At 52.3% G+C, this 13439-nt stretch overlaps 1 protein-coding gene across 1 annotated transcript; it reads right to left on the bottom strand.

The window, feature by feature from the left end:
• Positions 1-2324: 2324 nt before the first annotated feature.
• Positions 2325-13197, bottom strand: Wdr18 (WD repeat domain 18). Its single transcript, XM_004654685.2, has 10 exons — positions 12973-13197; positions 12173-12283; positions 4902-5035; positions 4664-4805; positions 4017-4160; positions 3863-3927; positions 3656-3780; positions 3410-3576; positions 2704-2772; positions 2325-2620 (listed from the first exon to the last, which is right to left on the bottom strand). Exons 1-10 carry the CDS (start codon positions 13180-13182, stop codon positions 2483-2485), a joined length of 1305 nt encoding a protein of 434 aa, XP_004654742.1. The 5' UTR covers positions 13183-13197; the 3' UTR covers positions 2325-2482.
• Positions 13198-13439: the final 242 nt, after the last annotated feature.

The following is a 13439-nucleotide window of genomic DNA, read 5'->3' as shown; positions in this document are numbered from 1 at the left end:
TGAATATTGTGCCAACTCTAGAGTTGACTTGATTCTGGGTGCCTCCCTGCCCAAAGGCCAACCTGTCCCTTGATACCACCACCCCTGTATCCTCTGAGGGGACTCCCACGCTTCCACCCTGGTCAGAGGTGCCAGCCTTCCTGTCACCCCTCAGAGCCAGTATCAGCTTGCGCTCAGTCTGTCACTAACAAGTAAATGCTCATGGGCACTGGTTCTGGGTAAGTAGCTGAGCATGAGACAGCCAGATCCCAGGAGGGCTCACATTCATACCTCAGTTTCCCAATCTGCACAGGAGTGGAAGCAGGGCTTTTCACCATAGCTGAACGAATCATGAAACACAATTTTTTTTTTCTTTTTGTATTTTTGGTGGTCCACTTCTTATCTCCAGATTCCCCCATTCTAGCACGTCCCATCACTGCGTGGCTGCCTCCCTCCACACTGTGCCGTGTGCCACAGCCTCTTGCGTCCATGGCTAACTCCAGTGCAAATGGACCTGTGTACACTCACCCATGGGACCTAGGGCTGCTTCTGGAGCTTGCTGTGAAACTAATTTGTTTTTTGTTGTGTTGTGTTTGTCGTCTAACTGTAGCCCAGGCTGACCTGGAGGAATTCACTATGTGGTCTTAGGGTGGCCTTGAACTTACAGCGATCCCCTACTTGTGCATACAGAGTGCTGGGACTAAAGGCATGTGCCACCACGCCCAACCCTGAAACTACTTCTTGAAGAGCTCTCTCTCTCACAGCAGATGTCCATTTCCCACCACCCCAAACAGCCACGGTGATTTGGATTTCTGTGTCCTCACCAACTCTTATATTGGGTTGGGGTAACAGCTGCAGTGTAGCAGGCCCATGGGAGACTCGGAGCTGCTGAGAAGCTGGCATCTTGCTCTTCAACTTGTCTGTTCTCACCATTCTCCATGCCTCATTCTAGGGGAGCCCTGGGTACCTGATCCCAGCCACCAGCCTCCTCAGGGGATCCAGGACACATCTCTATCCCTTGGATCTCACCTGTCTGCTAAGCCATGTTGTAGGAGATCCAAGGACAACTATCATCCCTTATCACTCCAAGCAGGTGACAAGAGCTGTGCTGGGTGGTCAAGGCAGAGTTTAAGGGCCTGGCCTGAGGGGCACACCTGTCACTCAACTCTGAGGAGCCTGCGGCAGGATCACTGATCGAGGCAGGCTTGGGCCGCAGAGACCCTGGGCCCAGGCAGGGGAGGTGGTTCATTCTGTGGAGGTTCCTCCTGCACACCCTGAGAGCGATGGCCTTCTACCCCATGGCCACAGCAGCACCAGACTTGGTGGGCTGCCACAGGTCCCAGGGCTTGTGCCCGGGGTCCAAGAGGTGCCATCAGCCTTGTTTGTGGGGTGAGAATCCAGGTCTGGGGTGAAGGTGGTCTCACTCCAATCCTGGATCATTTAGGAAACACAAGGCTGGAAATTTGGGGGCCAGAGTGTGGGGCAAAGGGCAGGTAGGACATGACAGATGGGGAAACCAAGAGAGGTGCTGGGGAGGGGACAGAGGCTGAGCTAGCTGTGATGACCCTCACCCTGTGGACAGGGCAGCTATGCAATAAGCAGCTGAAGAGACGACCCGGCCTGAGTCCATGAGGTCAGCCATGAGGACACAGCTACAGAGGGACAGACGCCTGAGGTCAGTGCTGGCTCACGGAGCTGCAGTGACGGCACCACTAAGTCACAAGGGCTTTCTGGATCATTAAGGAAGGCTGTCAATTGAGGGCAGCTTTCTGGAGGCTTCCATAGGTATCTGGGCTGGGCTCCAGGTTCTGGTTGGCAGTATCCCCAGGACATTGTGTAGTGACACTGAGCTCTGAGCCCTTGATGTCTACAGACATGTCTGGTCAGACCACTGGTTCCCATCCTCATCCTGGAGATGCTGCCAGGAACCAGGGGCACCCTGAACCCAGCTGGGCTGGGAAGGGATGCTGCTGGAGGCATAGTGTTTGGGTGGGGGAAGGGCCCCTTGCATGGACACACTTAAAAGAACCTGGCAGCGAGGAGACGAAGATGGGTCCCAGACAGTGGTCAGCTGAGGGTCAAGCTGTGCCATGTGCCCTACCCACGCCCTCAGTCTCTGTTCCCAAGGAGGCCACACGCTGCCTGGTACCTATCTCCAGCTGACACTGCTCCCTGCAGCTTGGCACAGCTCCACAGCAGCCTTGAGGACCACCCCCATTCCCACCTCCACCTGGTTGAGACCACAGCCTTAAAGCTGACCCCTGCACTAGGGACACTGCCGGAGGCCTCAGCCACATGTGATCCCAGGCTGAGCTTGGCAACACAGCATGGTCTTCAGTCTACCATTTTTCTTTCTTTCTTTTTATAAACAAGAGCACCAATGAGACCAAAGCTGACAGGACGCATGAGAGCTGGGCGGACGTTCCAACACGGGACAGGCCTGCGGTTACTTGACAGGACACGTGAGAACTGGGGAGGACACTGACACAGGACAGGCCTGCGGTCACTTGGCCACTGGCTGTGTGATGATGTGCGTGGAGAAGTCAAAAAGGTCACGGTTGATCTTGCGAAGGTTGCGGATCTCCTCCTCCAGCTCGGACACGCGCACGGGCAGCAGCCGGTCCTGTCCTCCCAGCACACACTGTCGGGCGGGCGTGGCCAGAGCATGTGAGTGACCGACCTCCAGGACAGTGCAGCCACCTGAGACCCCACAGCACTGCCTACCTTCTCCATGGTGCTGCACAGGACTGTCTGCAGCTGCTCCAGCCGCTCCAGGTAGCTTGGCTCTGTGCCCTGCAAAGCAGCCTCACCTGGGTCCCAGCCAGCAAGGTGCCTGCCACCAGCCTGGGTGACCAAGAGGACCCTGCCCACCAACCTCTGCTATCTGGCCCTGTGGTGCCACACAGTGCACGGGGAAGCTGGGCCTGTGGGCGGTGCCAAGAAGGCAGGCTCTGGAACACAGCACTGGGCCAGGCAACCTACCTGGGGACACCAGCATGTGCACAAGGGTTCAGATGCTCTCAGGTTCTGTGGGGTCTCTCAGTGGTGGGCAAAGCACAGCCGGGATTGAGGGAGACATTTCGTAGAACCATCAGGAAGCTAGTCTTCCCAGTGGTGCAGGACCCTCATGGGAGGCAGCATGGCTGGCTGTCCACTTCCTGGATGGGTGTCTCTACCATCTTTCTTCTGGGAACAACTGAGTAACACTCCACTGTGACCAGAGGACAGGCAATAGCCATCTCAAGCTCAGAGCCTGGCTGGGACAGTGGGGACACTGGGACTACACTGAAGGTTGGCAGGCAATGGAAGGAACGCTGTTTACTTCAAGGACCCGGAGTCTAGGGATGGTCCAGTAACCTACAAGGTACTCACTAGTGTCCTCAGGACAGAATATTCTAGAATGCAGCCTAGCCTTGGGTGGCAGTCTTACCTGGAGGTGCAGGCCCAGGCGCAGCCGCAGGCCCCCGCTTTGTGCCTCATCCCCATGCTCGGCGCCCAGCAGGTGCTTGGTGAAGTGCGGGAGCGGCAGGCTGGGCCTGAAATCCGGGGTCAGCATGCTGGGCGGGGCCAGCAGAATGGCTGCATTGGTCACAGGGCCTGCAGGACAGACAGGACATCAAGCTGTGTGTGGGTCCCACCCCATCCTCCACATCCCAACACCAGGTGGCCCACACACCTTTATGTGTGACAGTCCGGATACACTGCTTGCTCTGCACGTCCCACAGCCGCACTGTCTCATCATGGGAGCCCGAGAGCAGCATGCTGCCATCCGTGGACACCGACAGGCACGTCACTTGGTTTCTGGGACAAGTGACAGACAGGTGGTCAGGCTCTGTTCTGGGGAGAAGGACAGCAGTGACCTTGCCCAGCCTGTGGTGACTACCTGTGTCCTTTGAAGACCTTTCCCGCATCCTGCTCCAACTGGAAACTTCGCTCCCTCTGTCCTGGCTACAGACCAGGAAACACTGTGAGCACCAGGGCCATGGCCACAAGGCAGGGCCACCACCCGTCCTCCCCCGGCCCCTGCGACCACTCACACCACTGTACAGGTCCACCTGGAAGACTGAGCCATCACTGCCGCCACAGAACACATGGTACTCGGCCAAGTCCATGGTCACAGCCGTGATGCCCACATCAAACAGGACAGAGAGCAGCAGGTCACCTGAGGCAATCGCCCACAGCTGGAGAGGGGAAAGAGAGGCCTGGTACCAAGGACACCTGACTTCCTGATACAAGTAAGGTTCTGCCAGGTGCCCCGTGCCCCCGTTAGAGAACCATGGGCAAGCCAGACGTCGCTTGGGTGACATGCCTGGGGTTGCATGTGACACCACTCCTGGTATCCTGGAGACCTAGGCAGGAAAACTCAGGGGAGTTCAAGGCCAGCTTGTGAGAGTCTAAACATACAAGGACTGCTGGGGTGCAGCTCAGTGGCAGAGCACCAGCCTAGGGTATTGAGGCTCAGGGCTCTGTCCCCAGCACTGCAAATGGAAGAAAATCCAGACTCAAGGGCAGCGAGGCCCTGGCTGGCCTGGCTGAGTGGGAATTTCCAGTGGACAGTCCTGGCCCATACAGCTCTTCATGTCCTTGGGGCTGAGGCTCTCTGGAGCCTGGCAGCCGAGCAGGGAGGAGGCCAAGCTACAGCCAGGAACCCGTGGCTCACCTACAGGGCACGGGTGAGGGTTACCTTCACTGTTTGGTCCAGCGAGGCAGTAGCTACTCGAGCCAGGGGTCCCCCAAAGCCACAGTGCAAGTCGGTGACGGGGAGCGTGTGACGAGACCAGACGTGCCGGGGGGCCAGGATCCTGGAGGGGTCAGCCTGCAGCACACTGCAGGAACAGGGGGCCTGCATGCAGAGGCCACACCCATCCTGCCATCTGTCCCTGGCCCACCCCTTCCCTCGGACTCCAGGGCAGCCCTGCTACCTGCAGAGGCTCCAGGCCAGCACCAGACAGTCCTTGCCTCCGGACACAAAGTGGCTGCTATCCCCTGTGAACTTCACACACGACACGTCCTGGTAGTGACGGCTGAGGATGACCAGCAGGTTCCCAGTAGAGACCTGGGGGATGGGCACCACTCAGGGGCTCGGCTGCAGCTCTGTGCTCCTTGTGGCTGACAGTACTAGAACCTGAACATTTGCCCTGGGGCCAGTGTGAACAGTGTCAGCTTGAGGCCACAGGCCTTTATGGCCATGGCCAGGCTGGGCTCTCACCTGCCCTGCTGGTGACATGTTTCCACCTTGTCCCCAGACGCAGGCACTGTGGGTGGACAATCCCCTGCACTCTCACACCTCCATGCTGCCCCAAGGAAAGTCGCTTAGTAACAATCACCATCAACCCAGCCCTTGACCAGATGCCACACCAGGACACCACGAAATTCCCGTTCCCTCGCAGGGCCCTAAACAAGTGGGCTGCAGGTGGCAAGGCCTGAATGTGGCAGGACAGCTCATACTAGGAGCTGTCCTCAACAGAGGACCACCCCCTTACGTCTGTCCTGGTCCTGACCTCCAGACCCACACATGAACCTTGAGCGCAGCCCAATGAATGCTGACCTAGCATGTGTCCCCAGTACTGGAGGAGTGAGAGCTGACCTAACATGTGTCCCCAACGCTACAGTAGTGAGAGCTGACCTAACATGTGTCCCCAGTATTGCAAACAACATCAAAAATCAGGAAAAAATCTTAAAATTCATCTGGAAGCACAAAAAAACCTCGAATAGCCAAAACAATTTTGAGCAACAAAAATAAGGCTGGTGGTATCACCATAACCGGTTTTAAGCTATATTACAAAGCCATATAACAAAAACCAGCATGGTACTGGCACAAAGACACAGAGATCAATGGAACAGAACAGAGGAACAAGATGTTAATTCAGGCAGCTACAGCCATCTGATTTTCTACAAAAAAGCCAACAATATTCACTGGAGAAAAGACAGTCTCTTCAACAAGTGGTGCTGGGAAAACTGGCTATCACTATGTAGAAAGGTGAAAATAGATTCTTGTTTTTCTCCATGCACAAGAATCAAGTCCAAATGGATCAGGGACCTGAATATCAGACCTGAAATGCTGAAACTGCTAGAGGAAAAAGTAGGGGAAACCCTTCAACATATTGGCATAGGCAATGACTTTCTGAATATAACCCCAGTTGCTCAGGAAATAAAAACCACTAATCAACCACAGGGATCTCATGAAATTACAAAGCTTTTGTACAGCAAAGGACACTGTGAATAGAGCAAAGAGACAACCTATAGAATGACAGAAAATTTTTGCCAGCTATACATCTGACAGAAGATTATACAAAGAACTGAAATGACAAAACAACAAGAAATCAAACAACCCAATTAAAAAATGGGCTATGGCCGGGCGTGGTGGTGCACACCTTTAATCCCAGCACTAGGGAGGCAGTGGTAAAGGATCACTGTGAGTTTGAGACCACCTTGAAACTACAGAGTGAATTCCAGGTCAGCCTGGGCTACAGTGAGACTCTACCTTGAAAAACAAAAACAAACCAAAATAAAACAAAACAAAAAAAGGCTATGAAGCTGGGTGTGGTGGTATATGCCTTTAATCCCAGCACTCGAGAGGCAGAGGGAGGTGGATTACTGTGAGTTCAAAGCCACTCTGAGACTACATAGTGAATTCCAGGTCAGCCTGAGCAGGAGCGAAACCCTACCTCGAAAAACCAAAAAATAAAAAAAAATAAAAATAAATAAGTAGTTCTCAAAAGAAGAAATACAGATGGCCTATAAACATCTAAAGAAGTATTCTACATCCTTAGCCATCAGAAAAATGCAAATTGAAACTACTCTGAGATTCCATCTCACTCCTGTCAGAATGGCTATTATTAATAAAACAAATGACAATAAATGCTAGCAAGGATATAGAAAAAGGGGAACCCTTCTACAGTGTTGCTGAAAATGTAATCTGGTACAGCTATTGTGGAAATCAGTGTGGAGGTTCCTGAGACAACTAAAAATAGATTTACTATATGATCCAGCTATCCTAATGACGCTTCTCACTACCTTAGAGATACTTTCACAACCATGTTTATTGTTGCTCTATTCACAATAGCTGGAAAATAGAACCAGCCTAGATGTCCTTCAATAGATGAATGGATAATAAAGATGTGGTTTACACAAAGGAGTTCTATTCAGCAGTTAAGAAAAATGAAATTTGCAGGGAAATGGATGGATGTGGAAAGGATTATACTAAGTGAGGTAACCCAGGCCCAGAAAGCCAAGCATCGCATGTTCTCTCATATGTGGATCCTAGCTACAGATGATTGGACTTCTGTGTGAGTAGGAAAAAAACTCAGTAGCACAGGCCAGTAAGCTAGAAAAGAGATATAAAGGGAAGAAAAAGGAAGGGAGGGGTGTACTTAATAGGATGGTATTGTAAATATGTAAGTAGAAGAATAGATTAATGGGGGTGAAAAGGCCCAAAGTGAAGTCAGGGGAAGAGACTGAGTTAAAGAAAGGTGGAGGGAGGGCTAATCAAAATCTAAGAATATATAAATAAATCCTATAGAAACCTACTTTTTTTGGACAATTGAACACACAGGAGCCATAGATTGTTGCTAGAAAATTTTCAGTGCCAGGGATGGGCCACCTTCCAGTGAGTTGTTGGCCAGGGAGGTCCCTGATACCCCTAAAACATTATAGGCCATTGTCTTGGTTTCTCACCAGGAATAGATGGTAAGACCCTATTGCTGAAGACTCCACATGGGCTGCAAGGCCACTGAGAAATCCTGCTGGAACTGAGCTGATAACCTCCTCCATGTAGACCAGCTGACAGAAAGCTGGAAGAAGCCATTCTACATGCAGTTCAATGGAAGAAAGAGAAATCACAGTGAAGATACTCAACAGTGGACACTGCAAGCCTTATATTTGGCCAGCCAGGCCAAATGAGCCAACAGGTGCAATAGTGGCAGGTCTGTCATGGTTGAAACCAACTGCCCTGTAATTGGACTGGCCTGCTCCATGGGAAGGATTAATACAGCCCTAATACTGAAAACTTAAAACGGGTAGTTATGAGTCCTGTGGGTGTAACGTCTGCTGCTGTCTGGCTAAATGTATATACTATGCTTATCAAACTGCCCAGTAAACACTTCTCTTAATGTTCATACCCTTATATTAATGCCACTTTCACTTTTGGTAGAAAATCTTCTCTTTTCAGATGGCAGTGACCTTGGGATGACTCAGAAGGCATCATGGTGCTGGAAAGAAGTGACAGGAGTGCTCAGTACTGTAATATCTCTATCACACCTTCCAAGGCTCAGGGTCTATTGTGGAAGAGGTGGCAGAAACAATGGAAGAGCAAAGGAAGGGTAGGACTCCTTATAACGTGCTCCCCCAGACACAAAATGGCATGGATATATCTATGACCTCACAGTGCCTGACACTACCTACAGAAGACCATCATAATAGGAAGAAAAAAAATCATGACATCAAAATAAAAGAGAGACTGACTGAGGGGAGAGGGATATGATGGAGAATGGAGTTTCAAAGGTGAAAGTGGGGGGAGGGAGGGAATTATCATGGGAATTTTTTGTTTTTGTTTTTTCGAGGTAGGGTTTCACTCCAGCCCAGGCTGACCTGGAATGAAGTCTCAGGGTGGCCTCAAATTCACGGTAATCCTCCTACCTCTGCCTCTCAAGTGCTGAGATTAAAGGTGTGTGTCACCATGCCCAGCTGGGATATTTTTTTATAATCACGGAAGTTGTTAATAAAACACACACACAAAAACGCACACGCAAATTATGAAAACGTAAAAAATAATAATAAAAAATCTAGGGCTGGAGAGATGGCTTAGCGGTTAAGCGCTTGCCTGTGAAGCCTAAGGACCCCGGTTCAAGGCTCGGATCCCCAGGTCCCACATTAGCCAGATGCACAAGGGGGCGCACGCGTCTGGAGTTCGTTTGCAGAGGCTGGAAGCCCTGGCGTGCCCATTCTCTCTCTCTCCCTCTATCTGTCTTTCTCTCTATGTCTGTCACTCTCAAATAAATAAATAAAAAATTAAAAAAAAAAATCTACCTGTGAAGTAGAGGACAGTTGCACACAACTTTATTCCCAGCAGGTGGGAGCTGGGAGAGAAGGAGATCACTGTGTTCGATGACAGCCAGGGCTAGAGTGAGTATCTGCCTCAAACAACAGCAAGAACAAAGCTGAGGGACTGGAGAGATGGCTTAGCATGTAAGTCACTTGCCTGTAAAGCCTAAGGACTCAGGTTCAAGTCTCCAGGTCCCACATAAGCCAGATGCACATGGTGGTGCATGTGTCTGGAGTTTATTTGCAATGGCCAGAGGCCTTGGTGCACCCGTTCTCACTCACTCTCCTTCCGTCTCAAATAAGCAAAATAAATAAAACTGAGCTGGGCATGGTAGTGCACGGACTAGAGTGAAACCCTACCTCTGAAAAAAAATAAAAATAAAAATGGGCTTGAGAGATGGCTTAGCAGTTAAGGTGCATGTCTCTGAAGCCTAAGGATTCAGGTTCCACATAAGCCAGATGCACATGGTGACACATGTGCCTGGAGTTTGTTTGCAGTGGCTGGAGGTCCTGGCATGTCCATTCTCACTATCTCTCTCTCTCTTTCTCTCCCTCTCTCTGTCTCAAATAAATAAATAAAATGTTAAAAAATATTACAAATTAAATTAAATTAAAAAATAGCCAGGCGTGGTGCACGCCTTTAATCCCAGCACTTGGGAGGCAGAGGTAGGAGGATTACCAAGAGCTCGAGCCATCCTTAAACTACATAGTGAATTTCAGGTCAGCCTGGGCTAGAGTGAGACCCTACCTCAAAAAACCAAACATAAATAAAATAAATAAATAAAAATGCTGCATGTGGTGGCACATGCCCATGATCTCAGCACCCAGGAGGCTGAGCCAGAAAAGATTTCTAGTTGGAGGCCAGCTTGGTATACATAGTGAGATCACCTCAGAAAACTGACAACAAAGCAACAGGGTCTGCAGACAAGAGCTGGTTAAGGGAGGCTGCTCTGATGTGATTAGGATGGGGATCAGGAAGGATCTGGGCAGCCAGGCATGGACAGCACAGTACCCCTTGAGCCAAGGCCAGCATTACTCTGAGCTGGGAGGCTAGGACCATGCTCATGGCCCGGCAGCATCTCCCATGGGCTGACCCCTGAGGTCATGTGATCATAAGAAGGAATGGTGAGACAAAACCCACTTGGGCCTGGATGGGCAGGGAAGGATCAGGCAGGCAATACATATCAGTGCCACCACACAGGGGCCTGAGGGCTGGGGTACTGCACCTTCCAGATCACTATTGTCGCAGTAGGAAGGACAGGCAGCCTGGATGAACAAAGCAGACATCCATAGGTTCCTCCTGTTGCACCAAATAAAGGGAAGATTCCCAGGGGAGCTGGCCACACATCGCCCCCTTGTGGCCATAACTCGGAAAGACTTGGAAAGGCTGGGTCAAGGGAGTGCAGACCTTTCTTTCAGACAGCCCCTTGGCAAGGGGTGCATGGTAGTGCAGGCCTCAGCTCAACACTCAAGGCTGAGGCAGGAGGACTTTCAGAAACAGCAACAGCAGGCCAGCCAGGGCTGCACAATGACTGTCTCAAAAAAAAAGGGGGGTTGAGGAAATTGATAGCCAGTTAAAGGCACTTGCTTGCAAAGCCTGGTGGCTCAGGATTCAATTTCACCACTTCCCACATAAAACTGGACATTCACATACAGCAGCAGCAGCAGATCCTGGCACACCCATATGCACACCTCTCTCTCTCTCTCTTATACACACACACTTAAAAAGGGCCATGGGGATGGAGGGATGGCTTAGCAGTTAAGGCATTTGCCTGCAAAGCTAAAGGACCCAGGTTCTATTTCCCAGGACCCATGTTAGCCAGATGCAGAAGGGGGTGCATGCGTCTGGGTTCATCTGCAGTGGCTGGAGATCCTGGGATGCACATTGTCTGTCAACTAAATAAATATAAGCAAAATATTTTTTTAAAAAAGGGCGATGGTGGGGGCTGGAGAGATAACTTAGTGGTTAAAGAGCTTGCTTGTAAAGCCTAAGGACCCAGGTTTGACTCTCCAGGTTCCATGTAAGCCAAATGCACAAGGTGACATGTGTGTCTGGAGTTTGACTGCAGTGGCTGGAAGCCCTGGAACACCATCTTTCTCTTGCGCTCCCCCCATAAACTAAAGCAAATTTTTTGAGAAAAAAAAAAAAAAAAGAGTGGTGGGCAGATAGGGCTTGATGGAAGCATTTGCTGCGCAATCCCGAGGACCTGAGTTTGGACCCCAGCACCCATGTACAACATATCCCTAGAATCACAATGCCAGGTAAGTTGAAGCAGGAGGATCAGGAGTTCAAGACCAGCCTAAAAAAGAAGATGCTCCAGACATCTGCCCAGGGTGCTGGCAACCAGTACAGGATTCTCTAATGAGCCACTAGTGAGCCACCAGGCTGTGGCTTTCCTCTGTGCCCAGCCACTCCACCTGTTTTTAGAATCATGGCCCAAGAGTGATGCCCCCAACATCCTGGTGGCCCTCATGTGGCTCAGATGAAGATGAAGCCATGGGGGTAGAAACATGCCTGGCTAACTCCAAGGCCTGGGCAATTCCACATGCTGACATGGTGGGAACACAAGACAGAACCACCCTGACAAATCGACTTCCCGGTCCCTCCACCGGAGCCTGCTCACTGCGAGTAGGTCCTCAGCTGTGGCTCAGCAGAGAGCAGGGGAGATGATCCAGTAACAGGGCCAAACACTGACAGATAACCCGCTGCAGAAGCACGTGTGGGGCAGGGCTGGCAAAGGCAGCTGAGCAACATCACCCGGCCTCTTTCGTTTCTCTTTTTGAAAGCAGAGTCTCACTCTAGCCCAGACTGACCTGGAATTCACTATGTATTCTTAGACTGGCATTGAACTCACAGCAGTCCTCCTATCTCTGCTTCCCAAGTGCTGTGATTAAAGGTGTGCACCACTATGCCAAACCCTGCCTCTCTTGTAAATCTTTTTATCTTCCCACATAGCTATGGACAGAAACCTGAGACTGAGGCATCTAGGCCACTGCCCGCTATTGAATATGACCCAGTTTAGGGTAGAATTACAGCTTTTTAACCCCAGGGTGGGCCTCAGGAAGCATGGGTTGGATGCTCAAGTGCCCACCAGTGGCCATGCCCAGCCTGTAATTGTGACCGGGTGATGCACAGCCATCCTTGTCTCACCTCCCACAGGTAGAGGCTCTCTGCAATTCCCGCCAGCACGTAGAGGCCGTTGGGTGCCGTGGTCAGGCAGGTGACAGGGCCGGGACACATGATCTTCTGTTGCAGCTGGTCCTGAGGACACAAGACAAGCCCGTGGGCAGCACAGAACAGTTGAGGGGGCAGCTGCAAGCCCTAGGAGGAACCAGGGACAAGGGCAGCCCGCCATCTAGCAGCCAAGCACATCCTGGAAGTGCACTTCTGAGGATGGGGGCATACTCCCCAGATCCAGCCACTGGAGGCGTGGCTAGTGGAAAAACATCTGCTTGGAATGAACCAATGACCGGCAGGGGCGTGGCTCAGAGGTCCAGGGCCCTTCCAGCACACACAAATCCAGGGTTCAACCCCCTAGTAATGCAAAATATCAAACCACCAGGAAGGCACGGGCGGTCCTGACAGACAACAGCCAGACCTTTTCGAGGTAGCAAACGTATGGGTCTCCAAACCCACCCTCTCGGCCTCCAAAACCACGCCCCTCCCCAAAGAACCCCCATTCTCAGGGCGTAATCAAAATTAGCGCTTCGGAAACTGCGCATGCGTAGCTTCTCCAAACTAGCCAAGGCCCTTTGCGCGTGCGCACATCCAGCATTCCGGAAACCAACCGAGTCCTGGAGCTTGCGCACTGGACGCCCGCGCGCAACGACCCGGGGAACCCCTACCCCCCAGTCCGGTGCGGACCACAGGCTGCGTAGACGCGCTGTGGGGTTCTCACGGTGGCCCGGCCCGGCGCGCCCCCGCCCAGGCCCCAGCCGCGCGCCCCGCACCTTGCGCTGCAGCTCCCAGGCGCAGATATAGTTCTTGCCCAGCTGCGCCGCCAGCAGATACTCGCCGTTGAGCAGCGCCAGGCCGCGCGGGCCCACCGGGCCGCCGCGGTAGGTCAGCAGATTGGCGCCCGTGTGCAACTCCCACACCACACAGCTCCACAGCTGCGCCGTTGAGTCCGTACACACCGCCACCTCCATGGGCGCCGCCATCTTGCCCTGCGAGCCCCGCCCCGGAAGTGCGTCAGCGAGCCAAGGAGGGGCCTCGGCGCACATGCGCAGAAGACTTTTTCTGTTTCCCCCTTCAACGCTCGATGGCCGAGCTGGCCTCCCTGCGCACGCGCGGTTTCCCTGGAGACGAGTCGGTCACCCAGCGCACGCGCGGTTTCCCCGGCGCGCGGCGGCTGGCTTCCTCAGGGAAGAGTCACTTCCGCTGAGAGCAGAGCAGAGTCTCCGGGCTCGTGGCGTGG

The sequence above is a fragment of the Jaculus jaculus genome, chromosome 15 (assembly GCF_020740685.1).
Source record: "Jaculus jaculus isolate mJacJac1 chromosome 15, mJacJac1.mat.Y.cur, whole genome shotgun sequence".
NCBI classification, from domain to species: Eukaryota; Metazoa; Chordata; class Mammalia; order Rodentia; family Dipodidae; genus Jaculus; species Jaculus jaculus.
Note: the sequence above shows the minus strand (reverse complement) of the source record. Positions and strands in the feature narration are given on the sequence as shown.

Excerpts from the sequence above, each read along its gene's own strand:
- Wdr18 (XM_004654685.2), bottom strand. The coding sequence starts at position 13,182 with ATGGCGGCGCCCATGGAGGTGGCGGTGTGTACGGACTCAACGGCGCAG. Across the intron at positions 2,773-3,409 it reads GCCTGGGCCTGCACCTCCAG|GGCACAGAGCCAAGCTACCT; the intron begins GTAAGACTGCCA and ends GCTGCTTTGCAG. Across the intron at positions 2,621-2,703 it reads TGTGCAGCACCATGGAGAAG|TGTGTGCTGGGAGGACAGGA; the intron begins GTAGGCAGTGCT and ends CCCGCCCGACAG.